Raw genomic sequence first — 18,675 nt, 5'->3', positions numbered from 1 at the left:
TGACTGCTTGGTGCAGAGAAGAGACAAACAGAATTTTAAACTGAAGGAGTGCCTCCCAAGCAGATTTGTTCTTTTTACCCATACAGGGAAGCAAAAAGTTGTGTGTGTGTGTATAATTTAGGTTTATACCTCCCTGTAGTGGTTTTCCCTTCGTAAAAATGACTGAAAACAGCAGTGCAGAAGTTAAAGCTGCATTTAATGCATGTTATGCTCTGTTAGCAAAACACAATGCCAGACCTTCTCCAAGAGGGGAAGAGTGGGTGCTTAATAACTGGTTTAATTTGGAAAATGTGATTGATAGAGTATGTTCTTTACAACATGAAAAAAAAATTAAACTGGGCAAAAATAAAACTATACTCTTCTCAGTTTTGCGGGCTTGTCTTACAGCAGCTATAGAAACTCACTTTAAGCAAAGAAGTGAGGAAAGAACGATAACAAACTCCCTCCAAAACCTAGTTAAAATTTTGCAAAAACAATTGGATGAAGAAAGGAGTAAGATCAATCTGTTGCGAGCAGCCCTCCATGATAAAAATTCAAAAATGCTGACTCACTAAAAGAAACAGAAGGGAGGGAAACCCCTCTCATTAATCAAATTTACCCTCAAGAGGAGCTAACTTGGATAAAATTGTGGGGAACACTGCTGTACTAGTTTGAAACCTCTATTTAAATAGAATATAATTATATCAATGATGAAGATCTTGATCCACATATAACCACTAAAGAAATCCTGTACACTGCTACTGAATTGGCTAAGCTAAAAAAGGAGCATGGGCGTCTCCTTCACGAGTCAGAGACAGGATACATATTCCAAGTGTCTCTCACTGGAGGTGATCAAATTCGATTGAGAGAACGGGAAGCCAGTGGGCACTGGGGACATGGAGTCTTCTTAACAACAGGAGACAGACATAACCCATGGTCCCTAACTCAGCACGCAGCTTATTGGGCAGAGGGTCTTAACCCCTTGGAAAGGGGGGACTTCAGTGCTATAGTTGGTACCCCCAACCAACTACTGGAAAGTATTCACAAAGCTGCCTGTTTGCAAATGACAGAAAATTAACTGCTGGCTGTGAATTGCTTATGCAGTTATCTGTGAAGCCTGAAATTATGACTCCTTAATTCGAGGCCTTCCAGAATCACTTAAACCTACAGCAATACTCCTCCAAAAAACCAAACCCATAGCAGCTATAACCCCTGTGAATGGACTAGATAGATTTCTTGGGAACCTGACTGATCGACCTGGTTCCACTGATCCTGAGTTTACTTCCTTCACTGCTGCCTTTCAGCTGACAGGTTCACAATTGTGTTCTCCGGCTAGGAATCATAAAATTTGGACATGGAGCAAAGTTGCAAAAGAGCTAATTAATGACAGTAGAAATTGTGGACCTGTAAAAATCCCAGAAGAAAAATCAGAGAAAGCAAAGGGTGTTAGATACATTGGTTCTCTTAATGAAAACCCAGAAAAGGGAAAACAAATCTCTAACCGTATTGGTTAACAAATTGGAAAACAAATCCCTAACCAGTATTGGTGGTCACTAGGGATAAAGAAGGGGATCCCCAGAAATGTAATGGATGTCTTATCACTTAAAAGGTTGAGTAAAATAGTTTCTAATTGGCACTGTCCCAAGGTCATTGTATCGAATGCCCCATAGTATAACCCAGCACACCTCCACAGGCTCTGGGCTGTAAGCCAAAGCAGTCTCCTTCTCAGCTTCTGGGAGTGGAGCCCAAACAGCCTCAGAATCAGGGAAACTGGTAACTCTGCCTCTCATGGGTAAGCAGAGAGGCGGAGGTTGGTTGTATTTAAAATGCTCACTAGAAATAACAAAACTGGAGATATACTGATTACAGCAATAGTGGGTCCTAAACATGCACCTATTACTTCTGTATTTAACACTAGAGCCCAAATTTCTGTGTTGACCAATACAGACTAGTACAGGATTTGAGAGCAATAAATAGAATAACTAAAGATATTTACCCAGTGGTAGATAATCCTTGCACGTTGTTAACATCCATAAAAGAGAAATAGAAATGGTTTACTGTAATTGATTTAAAAGATGCCTTTCTCTGCATACCCCTTGACAAAGAAAGTAGGAAACTGCCTTTGTGGGAAAGTCCAGAAAATGGAAAGAAAACCCAGCTCACCTGGACACAGCTCCCACAAGGATACAAGAACAGTCCAACCCTATTTGGAAGCCAGCTGGTGAAGGAGCTGGAGATTTGGACCGAGAACGGGCAAGTACCGAGAGAACAATGCCTGTTGTTACAGTATATTGATGATATACTGATAGCTATAGAAGAAAAAACAACCTGCATAAAGGTAACAATTGAAATTTTAAATCAGCTGGGAATGGGAGGATATAAGTTGCCTAAAGAAAAGGCACAAATTGCCTGACAAACTGTGACAATCTGGGATATGAAATCTCACAAGGGCAACATTAGCTGGGTACTAATCGTATTCAAGCTATTTGTGCTATCCCAGAACCCCAGAACCTGCATGAGCTGCAAGTCTTCCTTGGGATGACAGAGTGGTGCTGCCTGTAGATCATGGATAATGGACTAATTGCAAAACCCCTCTATGAGGCCCAGAAGATGCAGCCATTTACCTCGGGCAAACCACAGAAAGAGGCCTTCCCCAAACTGAAGGAGACATTGACAACTGCTGTGACATTAGGATTACCTGATTTATCCAAAGATTTTCACCTGACTGTGCATGAAAGACTACACCTAGCACTGGGAGTGCTGACCCAACTTTTGGGAAGCTGGAAAAGGCTGCATTATTTTTAGGTACAACAGCTGAAGAAGGCCTACTGGAGCATGACTGTGTAGAAGTAATAGAGTACACCTATTTGGCAAGAGAAGACCTGAAAGACATCACACTAGAGCAACCAGAGTTGGAGCTATTCACAGATGGAAGCAGTTTTGTGGAGAACGGGATCAGATACACTGGATATGTGGCAACAACAGTCAATACAATGGTGGAGGCAAAAGCATTATCACCAAATACATCTGCCCAGAGGGCAGAACTGGTTGTCTTAACCAGAGCACTAAAACTGAGTAAAGGGAAAAGGGTAAACATATGGACTGACTGTCCATATGTCCAAAACGTATGGTTTTGGAGTAGTGCATATACACAGACCACAGTAGAAAGAAAGAAGACTACTGTCTTCTCAAGGCACGCACATTAAACATCAAGATGCAGTCCTGCAATTAATAAAAGCAGTACAAAAACCGGAACTAGTAGTAATCATGCACTGTAGAGCACACCAGTCAGGAAGCTCCAAAATTTACAAGGGGAAATCGAAAAGCAGACTGGACAGCTCGACAAGCTGCTTGAAAAATGCAAACTGCAATGGCATTGATACCTTTAAAGACTAATGTATCTCAATTCAATTTGACTTCAAAACCAAAATATTCAGTAGAAGATGAGAAATTGGGACATTTGCTAAATGCACAAAAAAATTCAGAAGAGTGGTATGTAACTGCACAAAGACAAATAGTGTTAACCCCTTTGATAATGAAAAAAGTTCTACAAATTAAACATAATAAATATCATCTAAAAGCAAAAATTAAACTCGTAGTATGGATGCTAACGATGGCAAAATCAATAATGTCAAAATTTGAGATATCCTTGAAAAGCAACTCAGTGGCTAGACACAGGCACAGCTAGGATGGATTAGGAAAAGAATAGAATCAGGATGACACTTGGCAAGAACCCTCAAGTGAAGTGAAATTTGGGTGGGCCCTAGAATCTTTGTGTGGTCCTATAGTAAACGATCAGAATAGAGAAATATTGTACAAATGTACAGGTCAGGTAGATAGACTAGCAAGAGTCACCCAGGAAGGATTTAAAGAACTAAACGTACAATTACAAGCCAGCACAAAAATGACTTCACAAATCGATTGGCCTTAGATTTGCTACTCCTGAAAGAGCATGGAGTGTGTGGGTTTTTAAAGGGACCCACTGATCATTGCTGTGTCCACATCCCAAGTGTAACTGCAGATGGAGAATATGACATCAATCAGTTGCAACAAATAGAGCATGGAACACAGGAAGAGCAAAAGGATTTGACTATAAATTGGTTAGGCAGAATCTTCAAAGGGTTAGGGTGGAATGTGAGTTCATGGATTAAATCTATCATGGAGAGTGTATAATCTTACTAATTGTATTCTTAGCAATTTGGTTACTTTACAGCATCTTAAAGGGAGAAATACAGAAGAAAATGTCCTGGAACCAGCAAATAATAAAAGCACTGACACAAGATCCATGCCCACCATCTTCTGGTTCTCCAGTTTGTGACAGCATCCAGGATGTTTACATCAATCATGGATTTGAAGAACAGCAAGTATAAACTCAGAAACAAAGGACTGTATCAAGTAGAAACATTTGCATTTATAGTGAAGTGAAAATGCTTTCAAAGGGGGGAATGATAGTAAAGATTTTAAAATCATAGAAAATTTGGGGCGTTAGAAAGAAAGTTAGGCTTGGCAAACCCTGGGAAAAGTGTTAAAAGTAGGTCCTGGGAAATGATAGGCCTTGTGCTTGCTAAGATCTTGTGAAACTGCACCTGTGTAGTCAGCATATGATAAATGATATAATTGTTGGATGTGATTAGATATAATTATTGTTTAAAGAATTATGAGAAACTATGTTAGGGGTTTAGGAGATCACAAGAAATCCATGCTTGGGTAAAATCAATGCATACAATAGAACAATATAAGTTTAATAATTAATATATAAGTTATATAACAATAGAGTATAAAAACATGTTCAACTCAAAACCAGGTTGGGTCAGATTTGGGTATGTGTACCCCTAACACCCAGAGCTTTTCATAAAGCACCTTCATATAATCATTCCATGATTGTGTGCTCCTAAATGCTAACAGACAGATTGCTACAGTATCTACTGCAAGTGTGGGGACAGCCTAATTGCACTGTTGTAGCTCAGGGTTTGAAATAACATGTTCTCCTAAGACAGCTGCTTACACTTAATACAGCTAGGTTATTGCTCTGGGTGTGAGAAAGATCACACAGTATAAAAACATATTGTGATATTGGCTTTTCGCAAGTATTAAGATGAATGTTATATGTATAATGTTACATAGCTTTTGCTACCTCTTTTTCTTCTGCTAAAATTTAGGCATAGGTCAAGAAGAATTTCAGATGGTAGGGTTAGGTCCTTCCTGAGCAAAGCAAGATAACCTCCAGTGAACAGATGATGGGGCCCAGACTGCAATCAACGCTGACTGCCTGTAGAAGAAAGAACCCCAGCCCAAATAAAAAGATGATAAAAGAGACATTAAAACCAAATGTGCATGCTCTAAAAAGGCAGACCCAAGGAGTGGCCACGCAGAACAGTTCCTGGTAAAGTTTGAATATGCATGAATCCATGTGGCAGGAATGATATATAAAGGGTGTTTCCAAAGCACCAGATGTGCCCTTGGCAGAGGGCCAAGCACCTGGCTGCTTTAACCCTTTGCTTTATTATCATTGTCTCCTATTATCTTTTTGTTTATATTAAAGTTTTAAAATTTATCAGGAGGGTGAGTTCTTGTTACACACATAATAAGTATTTACTGCCAATCTAGTCCATGCAAAACTGGGCAGAATCAATTCACTTCTCTTGTCACCTGCCAGCACAGTCCCTCTCTTTGTTGCTCCTTTACATTCTTTTCTTTTTCGCTTAAGTTATAACTTCTGTTTTGGTTATAATAAAAAAATAAAAATAAAAAAAAAATTGGTAATAATTTATCTCTTTGAACACCTTTGTACAACTCTTTCATTGCAGGCTTCTAGATATTATGACTCTTAGAGATGATAGTAATAGTCTTTAGAATCATAGAAACATAGAACCATGGAATCATATGTGCTAGAAGAGAGCTTAAAGATCATCTGGTTCCAATCCCCTGCCACGGGCAGGGACATCTTTCATTACACCAGGCTGCTCAGAGCCCCATCCAGCCTGGCCTTGAACACTTCCAGGGATGCAACATCCCCAGCTTCTCTGGGCACCGTGTGCCAGGGCCTCACCACCCTCAGAGTAAAGAATTATTTTCCTAATATAACTTGTATTCTCATTTTGAAGCCATTTCCCTTGGTTCTGTCACTACATGCTGCTATAAATAGTCCCTTTCCATATTTCTTGTGGGCTCCCTTCAGGTAGTGGAAGGCCATAATTAGGTCATAGATCATATGATTTGTTCTCAGCTCAAGCTGGTTCTAGGTTTTTCCAGGTGCATTTCATCTTCCACCTTGATGGCATTCTATCTTTAAATTATTAGTACTAATATGGAAAGATTATTTTTAATTCTTGAAGCCTAAAATAGATTATTTACTGAAGATGAAATGCCAAGTAACTACAGACAGGAGGTATGCAATTGTGAAATTAGCTTGAAATAAATTATGCCAATCAAGGAGCATAGGGAAAAGGACTTTGAAACTTTTACTGGTTTAATGCTAGGATTTAGAGGAGTTTATAAGAACTGTCCTTTCCTGTAGAAAGTGAGCTTTATTTTTTAAAGTAAATCCTTGCTAGTTTTGCAGTAGTAGAAATTTTTAATAGTGGACTTTAAGAAAACAGTGAGGAGGGGCTAAGTTCGGTAAAGTATACCATTCCACATCTATACTTCAATAAAAAGGGTTTTGGTATCTGAAATTTTGCTCTAAAAAGCAATATCCAAATGGCAGAATAAAATTCCAAGTGTTGAATTGTTGAACTATTATTTTGTGAAGGAAGATTCAAGGCCAAGATATGTTTAGCTTAGTTTGAGAACGACTGAAAATTCATATTCCTTTTTTATGGCTTCCAAGTGGTAATAAAAACCAGTACTGTATAATAAATACCTGGGACCAAGTTGGGGCAAATATTAAAGAACACCATGTAGTGGAGTGGCACAAGAGCCTGTGACTTTAAAAACAAGAGATTACAAGGCCAGCTAAAACCAATATAATAGCAATGTGTATAATTGTTTTCTTTCATTGCTTGAATAGAATTAAATAAACTGATACAGATTGTCATTTGCCTCATGAAAATATACACCACTATTTTAAAAGGATGCTAACTGGCAGTGGGTCTGTAAGGTAGCTTAATTATTTAATATGCACTGTGTGGTAGCATGAAGCATATCCTAAGTGTTGTGGATTGATTAATAAGAGGAGAAAACTGAAATAACTGGAAAGAAGCAAAGTGATGCAGTGATACATATTAATGATACCCCTTAATTTTTAATAACCAAATACGAGTTTTCCGTGTCTGGCCTGTGTTTTCACATGTACAGCTTATTAATAGCGAGATTTCTAAGCAGCATTTTTTAAACTGGAATAAACAAGGGCAGTAAATATCAGCATTTCTGTCATTGTTTGGGGATTTTCTTGACTATGTTTGAAACCAGAAGCTTAAATATATTTTTACAGTAGCACTTTTCGGGCCCTGTCAGGAAATGAGTTCAAACATTCCAGTCTCATGCTTTCTATCTTCATTTTCAGGCTCTAAACACACCCTCTAGAGGTGTTGCAGAGCATGAAACCATGCTGGTGTCAGGTCAGGTGCATGGTTTCTGAGTGTGCACAGCTCCATGCCCTTAGCATTTGTAGCTGCTTTGAAATCCAGCCCAAGGCAGATGAAGTTGGTTGTTTGTTATGGCAGTGGCTTCTGCCTGTGTTACCATAGCAGGAATCTCATTACAGAAAGCAGTTATTTCTCTCTTTTCTTTACATGTTGCTTCAGTTGTGGCAGTTTAAAATCACATTGCTTTAGAATATCTAAAATACAGGGAAATTTAAGTCATAACTTGGGAGCAATGAAATGTAAAGGGGTTGTTAGACATAAGCTGAAATGTTTTTCCTGGGAACTGAATTTGGTGTAGTGAAGGCTTAACAGTACCTGATACAAATGTTTTCCTTTTCTTAAAACAATGGAGGGATAGATGGAGAACCAAATGCCATGGCCAGGCTGGGCAGTAGGACATCAACTATTGTGACATTTCACTATCACAGCTGAATGCTCAACCTTCTCTGTCACCTGTTCAGTCTAGAAAGCAGGAGCATTCAAGAAACATTCAAGTAAGATAAATTCTATTTTGATTGATAAGATGTGAAGAGAAGCTGTTTCCATATCTAAATTATTTTGGCCTGTGTATGAGAAACGTGACTTTTTTTAAAAAAAAGCAAATATGGCTTCTCATCTCAGTTGTAGCATCTCTCTTTTTATTTCTTTTTTTAGACAAGGAGAATTTATAACCACAAACAGAATTAAAATCCTTGTATGGTAAGAATTGAGTTAAAATAAAAATTGACAAAAGGAATTATTTCATCTTATAATACTTGATGCTCTCCAATATCACACTCACTTTTTAGATTATTTCTCTGACAAATTATTATTTGACTGTTGTGTAATTATCTGCTTATGGTGTTATAGTGCTTTTATGGGTACATTGCATAAAATGGCATATTCAAACTTCTTTCACAACCAGTCATCTGCAAGACCACTGCTAATATGGCTGCTTCAATTTAGCCTTTATTCCAGCCTAAATATCACCACTATATTTAGGTTAGTTATGTCTCCAAAGCTAGACTTCCCTGTATAACTGTAACTTGCACTTCCTGCTAATTAACTAATAATTGCATCTTTCCAGAATAATAAATACTTTAGGATTAAGTCTGAAAAGTAAGGGTTTTTTTGATCAGGATGTAGTTGTTCCTTATAACTAGGAAGAAGTTCATATTGAAAAACTGGTTTGCTGCAGGCCTTTGTCATGAAAAGGAAACACCTTATTATTATTCAACAAAGATCTTTGAATTAGTCCCTCTACTATCTGCTAATGTGTAAAATATCAGCTGCCACATTCCGCTTTGTGGTCAAAGGCTGAGGACCTGCAGCACAGTCAGTCATGTCTTCTGGCTGTTTGTGAGTGTGCCACATGGCAGGAGACTGGATGAGCCTTCAGATTTTGGCAGGAATCAGAAAACAGAATGGGTGTTGCAGTCTGCCCCATCAGTCTGTGTGCTCTGGTTCAGTTCTCTGTGGGGCAGGGAAGTGTTGATGATGTGCTGGAAAACTGGCACCACCACAGGTTTTCATGTCATCTGGATAGGAAAATGAAGTGTAAAATAGGAAGCAGGAAATCTGCCTGTCATCTATAAAACCCTAGACTGGCTTTTGCATGTGGAATTTTTTGTCGTTGTTGTTTAGAAGTTGTTCATTGTAGAATTGTACTAGTTGTGTTTTTTGTTTGTTCCAGTTGAATGTTTAATTATCATAAGCATTATCCCTATTTTTGTAGTCCCTTACTCATTTGTTTTTTGCTATTGATGCATTGTTTGTAAGTTTAATAATCCCTTTTAAGTTTGTTACTTTTGAGGTTTTCAAAGCAAATCCCCTCACCAGCAGCATCTTAAAAAGAATTTTTAACCTGCCCCAGAAGACTTGTAACTTGACATCACGGCAACGGTGCATACTAATGAGGAACTTTCCCTCCAAAACCTCAGTAACCCCAAGGACAGCAAACTGTTAGAGGAGAAGATGTTACCAGCACCAATCAACAACAACTATAGGGATGGGACTGCCAGCAACAAGCTGAGGGGACAGAGATTATAAAAGGACCTGTGAAGTTTGAAGAACTGCCCTTTAACTGTGGATTAGCTGCAGCTGAGGACCCGACACTGCAGACTTCGGTCTACATCTCTTTTAGAGACTTCTTATATAAATTTGAGTGCAGATTAGCTGCATTCACTGCACTGCTGCTGAGTTCTTGCTTTGGGCCCAAAAACGCCGGTTCGGCCAGAGGATTCCTCAATCCTCAGACCCGGGACTTTTTTTCATTTCTTTTCTTTTTTTCTCCCTCACCCATTATCCCTTCCTTCCCTTTGTTCTTTTCCCTTAATAAACACCCTAGTTTATTTGAACCCCCGAAGTTGTGTCTTTTTCCTCACGCTGCCAGAGGAAAGGTAGTTTGTTTTCCTGGGACCAGGGAGTCCTTGGGCAGAAGCCAGAACAATGGCAACAGTGAGGAGGGAGGTGAAGGAGGAAATGGCACTTCTAGGATAGAACCAGTTCTATAATGCAAGCACATCTGGAACATATGTGTGAACAACATAAAGGACTGTTAGGAAGGGCAGGAGGGCAGAAGTGGATAATGCCTAACAGGAAGAAGCATCCAGAGTTCATGGCATGTGAGTGAGAACCAAGTGGAGTCCCAGCTTTGAGCCCCAGCAGGGGGCTTGCCATTTGGGAACAGCGGAAGATTTTTAAAAAACAGAAGGAAGTGTTTATAGAAACTATAGAAATTATAGAAAAATGAGAAAGGAAAGAAAGGGAAAAACAGAGCCTTCTGGAGATATTTGGTGAACCTGAGTTTGAGATGGGCACAAAGCACATAGGTCCCTGGTTTGCATCAATGTGACATGTGGGTGTGGGCTGCAGGCAGAACCATAGCAAGGTAAATAACAATGAATGCCATCTAAATAGCTAGGTTCAGACATGCAGTGGCTCTAGATGGGAAGTCAGGAACTGCTTAAAATAGTATCTTCAGAAATTTTATGTGTTTGTATCAAAAAATCTTTTAACATTTACTATGATTTGGGGTAAGGCATTAAGTCAACATAAAGCTTTTTAATAGTTTTTTATTTCCTTAATGCCTGTAAATGTTTAGATAGAGAATTGTCTTCTTCCATTAGGATTCTAAGAACAGAGGTTGTCCTATCTGATTTAATCAAAGTCCAGTGGAGCAGCTAATGAGATGAAGAGTTGAAATATAATCTTTAGGGCATATTCTCATATTTTGAAGAGAAAACTGAGTGTGAGATTCATTGTATTGTGTACTCTGGATATATATCACTTCCTGTAGCATCCATTTACAGGGCTTATCTTTATTTACCTTTCACAACCCAGACAAAGATAAAATATTGCTTGAATTAAATATTAACTTTGGATAATTTTGCTTAAAGGTTTTAATAGCATTTAAATATTTTATAAATTAAATACCGAACTCTTAAAATGAAAAATCGAAATCTAAGGCCTTTTTTTCAATTTCACTTTTGAATCAAAACAACTGAAATGCCAATGAATTTTTGATATTCTTTTAAAGTTAAATTCACAAACTTTGGACTTTAGAAGTTTGGTTGAAAAATGTTTCTGCAGGTCAGCTGCAAAAATTCCTATACACTAGGATTTTTTTCATTAATCTGTTAATAAATTGATCTGTGGACATATACCTTTCTGTGTTCAGATTACTCTTTCCTATGTTCTTTCTGTTATATACATTAAAAATGGATAAAATGTAATGAAAAGCAAAAATAGTCAAAAAAATATGTTTCCTTTGGACTAATATGATTTTTCTTTTCCTGTTGATACAGGTATGTCCTTAAAACCTTTTAAAAACAGTTGAAATGACTAGCATAAATCTATATGAGACTTGAAGAGTGTGGAGCCCACAGATATTTGTATCATCTTTTTATTGCTTCCAACTGACATCATTTGGATCTCAGAAGAAATAGCAGAGGAGAAGGATTTGGCAAAAATCACTCTCTTTCTGGGTGTAATGCATGACAGAAGTCTGCCTGGGAAGGATAATTACAACCTGTCCAGACCCCCAAGTAGAATGTTTTTATGAAGTATTTGAGAATTAAATATGAATACATTATGAAGGATCTATTTTATATGCATTCCAAATATAATAGGTACAAAGCCCAAGGATACATCCATATGAAGTATTGATTTCCTCAGAACGTAATCCCTTCACCCCTGGATTTAATTCCTATCTATTCAGCTTGTGCTAATTGACTCTGCCTACAGCTATTCAAGCAATAAATAAGATAAATTTCATGCAAACATATAGTCTTGTATGTCTCCTTCACTCATAAGGATAAACAGATAATGAAGGATGAAATAAAATTTCTGCAGAGAGGAATGGAAGGCTTTATAAAACCTGCATAACTCTCATAGTACCTGAATGGTAAGTAAATGTCAGGGCTACAGGGTATGTATTTACAGTCTTCATAACTGAAATATTTTCTCTTTTGTTCAAAAATAGAAGAAATATTGAGCTATGGATTGAACATCTTGTTCCTCCTTCAGAGGCTTGCTTTCAATGCTGTTCCATTATTGTCTGCACAAGTAGCCAATACCCATCCACTGCAATGATTCATTCATATTGCAGTTTAGTATCTCTGATCCTTCAGGCATTAATATATTTGTTCATTACACTTTTACTGCTGTTTCTCCACACTGAGCAGCATTTTACAATTACGAGAGGTCCGACAAACAGGCTATACTGACTAACAGTAGCATATCTCAAGTCACTATTCAGAAGTCATACCTACAGGAGTAAGCACTGTATTCTGAATACTGTTGTTTAGCTTTGATCAGGATCTGTGTTTAATTTATTTCAGTTTCCTATATTTCTTGAGAATAAACAAAGCTTTAAGTATATGATAAATGAGCTTTGCATGAGGCATATTTATATACCAGCAGGGTTGCTAATGTTTATGGTCCTTTTTCATGATTTTGTATATATATTAAAAATATATATATACATACTCTATGCATTTATATTCTTATATTAACTGCAGCAAATTCAGCTTCTTGGAAAATTAAATACTATGCCAAAATAGAAATTAACATACAATAATATAAGATCACTTAAAATGTAGGTAGAAATTGTGACCTATTTTAACTTCTTAAAGTAGTACTATGAGAAAATTACTGAGGTTTATAGGCCTGCTTGTTAGAGAGGTCAAATGCCTGCAGTCCTGTTGATTCCTCCTGGGATGGATATTCAGCACTCCTGTAAACCTGACTAAGTTTTTGCCACAGATATCTTTAAAATAGTCTTATTTGGCAAGAACATGAATATGAGAAAAGTACTGGTCATCAGCTTAGTATATTCCAAAAGCAAACAATCTGGTATTAGGTATTGGCCTCCTATGATTCTGCAAGAGATTTTAATAAACAAACACTGCTTCTTCCAAACCTCTGCTGTTATCACTGATGATGCTGTTGCACAAATATGTTCTGGTGTGATAAGGGAATATGTTAAAATGAAAATCTTTTTTGAAACAGGAAGTGTTCAGTGTTTCCCTGTTTCAATTTTGTTTTCATACATGCTGCTTGCCTCACGCATTAAAAAAAAATAAATTAAGATAAACTTATTTAAATTATGTGTATATTGCTAGTAAAGCAAAGTTGTAAAGAAAATACTGTCTGAAACTTTTAATCAGAATGTATTAAAATTATGTCAGTTTAAGTATATATTGTGTCTGATTTAAGGACCAAACAAATCTATTCTATATTTCTGGGTCATGTATATACAAGATATAGTGCATTGAACTAGGTTATGCTACCCTGTGCTTCAGTGGAAAGGAAATTTTGGATTTGCTACCACAGTATATAGACAGGGGAAAACCTCCAGTGTCTTATATCTATACAAATGGCTACAAACCCAAATCTAAGGTGAGACACCAGCTAAGCTAGGCAGAACTCAATACATTTGCAGAGAGGCTGACATTTGAAAAGGACATGTAACAGAGGCCTGGTTTCAATACATTGTGGAAAAGGATCCCTGCCTTCCATGTTTGGGATATGATTACAGAGGATTTTTTTCCACATTTCCAGTAATTACTTATGTGGTTGCCAGAATGGTAAGTGAAGTCTGCACTCAAACTTTCCTTGGGAAAGTGTACAGGAACATCCTAGCCCTATTGTATGAGCTCAGATGCATGGATCATGAGTCTCAAGAAACATTCAGAAGCTGGGGAATGCTCTGTGCATTTGGAACTGCACACAAAGGACAGGTGCTTATGGCCTAGTTTCACTTTCACCTTCTTGTGACTGCTATTTGTCCTGCAGGACACCAACAAAGTGAAGGCTAACTAAGAATGTTCCCTGATATCCAGTCTAGTTTTTCTGTTTGCAAGATGGAAAGTAACATGTTGCCTATCATCAGAGTGCATAGCATGGCTTTCTTGAAGTTCACTAACTTGTTTTTTTCTTCAAAGTGAAGCTCAGCTCTACTGTTTTCTGTCACTTTTAAGGGAAGGTATCTATCTACACAAATACCTGTTAAGGTATATAAATAGCTGAATATAAAAAAACTCCATTGGCTCTTTGGTGAAATGTATTTGGTATAAAATTTGAAAAGCTTTCTCATCACATGACTGATGTAGAAACCCTTTTCACTCCTCTTTCTGTTTACTTCTTTAGAGGGGTTAACCTTGTGTTTAACCCTCAAAGGGAGAGACAGACACCAAAAGAACCACCATACCAGCTCTTTGGTTTGTGAGAGACCTCAGAGCATTGAGGTAACACTACAGATAATATGTAGATCTGAGATATTAGAGTTAAGTTTTGTTGATGATTGCTGAGGTAAATATTGAATGTATGCATACATGATTTAAGGATACAAATGACTGGGAATAATGCTTCTCTGCAGAGCAGGTCAGATGCCTTTACCAGGCTTGTTGACAACAGCTTTCTGCAACAAATGGTTTGTTCTGTAACACATAACCTGCTGTCATCTTCATGTATTGACAATGACACTCCAAGGTCATATGGAAGATGAAAGAAGAATTCAAATATTTGTTGGCTGAGGCACTAAGTAAGCTAACCTATTAAGGTTAAATAGGTTACAGTTTTAATGATTGTTTTTCCAGACCTGGTGTACAGAGAAAGGTTTGAAGAGACTTTCTAGGTTACTAGTTTTTCAGGTTTTTGTGGTACCCACTATTAGAAAACAGTTTGCCTCAAGCAAAGCGAATCTGTCAAAACGCAATGTTTCTCTCCCCCATCACTGCTGAAACTTCTAAAGATGTCTGTGCTGTGTGTACAGTTATAATGAGTTAAAATGTTATTTGTTGGCTTTGCATTTCTGCCAGTCTCACTCCCTCAGTCTGCATGCTGTAGCAGATTTGCTGAGAGACTTTAAACACTGTAGTCTAGCCTACATACCACTTTCTTGTGTGTCTTCACTGGCATCATACTTCACTGTGTAGCTGTACTCCAAAATTTCCTCATCTACTACTGTTTTCCTTCTCTTCCCTGGTCTGTTTCTACTCATCATGCTCCTTCCTTTTTATGTCCTCTGTCTCTCTACAGTCTCTGGCCAGGGCTTTTTCTTTTGCAGTCCCTTTGGCCTGGATAGCTGCTTGTATCTGTCAAATCCTAATCATCACTGAAACCCTTAAAATTAATTTTCTTCAAGGAACTATTCTGGTTTATTTGCTCTGCCTGTAGTCTCTGTTCTCAGTTTGTTTGGGTTTTCTTCCTTTCCCTTTTCTATTTGATCCAATGTGCAGGGGCAACAGGAGGCACAGAAAAGACATTAATCTGGGTTTGTGAATCTGTTGTGCATTACTGAAGGCTGTAGCAGTGTCACAGTGCCTTTTCTACTCTTAGTCCACCAAAGATGCAAAGCTGTTAAAACTCCAGTTCTTATTTCACACTCTTAGCTCTGACAGTTTCATCAGCTGGACAGCAAAGCCCCTACAGAACATGTATTTGCAGCACTCCTTTCAAGTGGCTGTTTGACTAAAATGAGATCAGGGAGAAATGTACTGGTTTAAGCCTGGCTATAATGAAGTTGATACACGAATGATTGCTTCTCCATCACACTTTCTTGCTTGCACTTACTGCTCACATGGCCAGAGCAGTTTTTTGTTCCCTTACTGAGGCACTGAAGGCAAAAGTGGTGGAGATGCTGTCTTTCAGAGACTTGAAACTTGAAGCTGATTTTCTGAAAGACATCTTAACACATCTGAAAGATACCTTAGCTTCTTTGCATAGCCCTTAGCAAATCCTTTGTGCTCTTTGAAGCTGACAGACTGTTGTTTGCTTTAATGATTATAAAGCCTGTGTTGCAGTTTCCCTCTCAGAGCTGAATGTGAGGTTTTATGTACACAGTATGTGTTCAGACAGTGTGCAATCCTTTTGTGACTGGTTCTCTAGAACTGTTCACTTTGTTTATACCACCAGGAATTTTAGTGTGTAGCTGAGTTTAGCTGCTTTGGCTGCATGAGGTTATTTGTTTCTGTCGTGCAGTCTGCATTTACATTAGTAACACATAATTTTCTCTGCTTGCTCTCTATCATACATTGTTTAGGTACCATAACTGACTCGGAGGCTTTTTCATCTCTGACGTGAATCCTTTTCCTGAAGCTTAAGAGAAGAATGTTAGAGGCTGCTGGTTAGAATTTCTGCAAAAAAAATTCCATAGAGGTGCTTTATTTGTTTAGGAATAAATGATTTTACAGTGTGATTTAGTACTTATTGCTTTCTAGTTCTCCGTTACAGGAGAAAAAGTAATAGGAACAATGTTTATGTGGAGGGGAAAGAATCAGCAGAAGTAGTGTGTCTCTTTGCACAGTTAAAACAACAGCAACAAAAACCTAACCCAGAGGGTAATGCAGAAAAAAGTGCAGTTTTAGTGAATATCATGGGGTCAGAAAAAGTATGACCATATTGTGAATAGTGAATTTGAGGAAAAAAACCCTGGAGGCATGAGATTGTTTCACAGCTAATTAGTCAAGTCACACTGTGTTTTCCCACTCTACACTTCCTTAGTGTGAGAGAATTTTGCAAGCATTAAAATGTTAAATAAACTATTATATTATCAAAATTCTGTTGGTTATGAATAACATCAATAAATCAATTTGAGAAAGAAGTTGCTCCTCTTGTTAGCCTGTTTGAGAGTCCCTTTAATGTTTTAGGACACCTTTTATACTTTGTTGAGGTGAGCGGAGGCATATATGAAAATGCAGTAGTACCTCCAACAGGTCATTTCTTATGTGAAATGCTTTCAAACTTCTCTTCATGTGATCTTGATTAGTTGCAGTGCATCATTTATCACCACTGAATACTCCTTCAATGACAAACCCCTGTGCATCCCCTTATTTTTCCTCCTACTATGCAAGAGGTTTCTTTTTCATCGCAGTGCCACTTACAGATTTTAAGGTCGAGAAGATGCACACTGTGGATATGTTTAGATATTTATGCTGAGTCTTTGTTCGTCCACTGATACAGCAACTAGACTGAAGCTGCATAGGGACAATAGAAGAAAAATGTCCCTTAAGCACTTCTGTCTACCCAGTTGCCCCTCTCTGAACCAAAATTTCTAGGGTTCAATGCTTTTGTATGAATGCCAGTTTGGCACTCTAAACAACTGAGGCGAGAAAAACTTTAAACAAAAAAAAAAATCATGCATTTAATTAGGAGAGGCCTGGCTTTGTATTATAAATTTTTATCCTCAGCAGTATGGAGATCTTTAAGCTGTTCCCTTAAGGGTTTCTTGGTAGAGAGTTTCCACTTGGTCAAAAAGCTCTTTCTAGGCAGTTATGTCCAGAGAAAACATGTCTGAGCTTCTAGACAGTAAACAGCAGCTCAGTCCCACAGGGTCTAGGCTGATCTGGGTAAGGTTAAAATATGGGCAGTGACAATCAGTACAATCACAGGGTGTCTGTGTAGATGTGCATATGTAATGTTGACTACAAATATTTTATTTAACCTTGGTGCAAGCTTGAGCAAAACAGCTTATGTGATAAATAAATTGGGCTACAGATACATCAGACTATGTCTTTATCAGTCCTTCCAAGATTTTAAATAATGTGCTCATTTCACCTGTTTTCTCTCTGTCTTTAGATGCTCTAGAATGTTGTCAGAGTAACAAGATAACTTGTAATCCAGAAATAAATTCTAACTTTGTTTATACTTTGTGTTTCTCTTCATCTCTTCTTCCTCCTGAGGATCCAAACAATGGGACAGTAATGCATATACTGCATTAATATCTATAGCTCAAGCAACTCTTCTGCTTATTTTTTTCTCACATACCTTAGTGTACGTTGACTGCTGAAGAAATTGTTTTTGCCAACAAGTTTTCATTTTACTCTCTGTTGGCATTGCAGTTCTCCAGCAGCAGGTTTACTAACTGTGCTGTGTTCAATTTTTCTTCTGGAAGAGTTTTTCTTTATTTATTTCTTCTTTTTCATTTCTAGATGCAGCAACTCAAACTTTTAAAGGAAACCACCATTCTTTCTGTTAACAGGAAGTATATTTTGCATACATGATGTCTATAATGAATGCACTGCACGGGGAAGTTTGCAAACTTTCATTTAATATCAACAGGGGCTTAGATGTCCCAGACTGTTAAGCCTCTGATAATTTGGTGCAAAACCTGCATGTGCAACACACCACAATTGACACATACCTGAATGTGCTTGTCACCTTATAGCCCAACCACAGCACTGCACACACCCAGCCACGCTCTTCTGGGGATCTGAACCAGCTTGTCTGGAGCAGCCTGGAGGTCAGCATGGCAGCATGCTGTGCAGTGTGGACCCACAGGCTTGTTTGCACATTTAACAGTTTTTGCGTATTTATTTTTACCACTAGAGTTGAGGAATCGCTGCTTCCTCAGAGCTGATACTTGGCTATTCTTAATGCATCACAGTCAGTTTAACTCTTAGGAGGCAGCTCTGAGTAGTAAGTTCCAAGCTAATATACTGATAGGAAAGAACTTGCATTTTGTGGTTACTAGTTCAATACACATAATAATATCATACACATGATATATAAAATATAATATACGTCATTTATATTTATATTTATATTTATATTTATATTTATATTTATATTTATATTTATATTTATATTTATATTTATATTTATATTTATATTTATATTTATATTTATA

At 37.7% G+C, this 18,675-nt stretch overlaps 1 protein-coding gene across 2 annotated transcripts in view; it reads left to right on the top strand.

Annotated features, from left to right (window-relative positions):
• Nucleotides 1–17,693, top strand: part of MACIR (macrophage immunometabolism regulator) — a 45,315-nt gene extending 27,622 nt beyond the window's left edge. The window contains exon 5 of one of the 2 annotated variants that reach the window (XM_033520396.1): nucleotides 11,351–17,693. In XM_033520396.1, the coding sequence (XP_033376287.1) occupies nucleotides 11,351–11,382 (32 nt within the window). In that variant the 3' untranslated portion in view covers nucleotides 11,383–17,693. Of the gene's footprint in view, nucleotides 1–4,192; nucleotides 5,530–11,350 lie in introns of those variants that run through there. The other variant, XM_015653030.2, reaches the window with a different exon arrangement.
• The last annotated feature ends 982 nt before the right edge of the window (nucleotides 17,694–18,675 follow it).

This window comes from Parus major, chromosome Z, assembly GCF_001522545.3.
Source record: "Parus major isolate Abel chromosome Z, Parus_major1.1, whole genome shotgun sequence".
Lineage (NCBI taxonomy): Eukaryota > Metazoa > Chordata > Aves > Passeriformes > Paridae > Parus > Parus major.
This window is presented reverse-complemented; position numbering and strand designations above follow the sequence as displayed.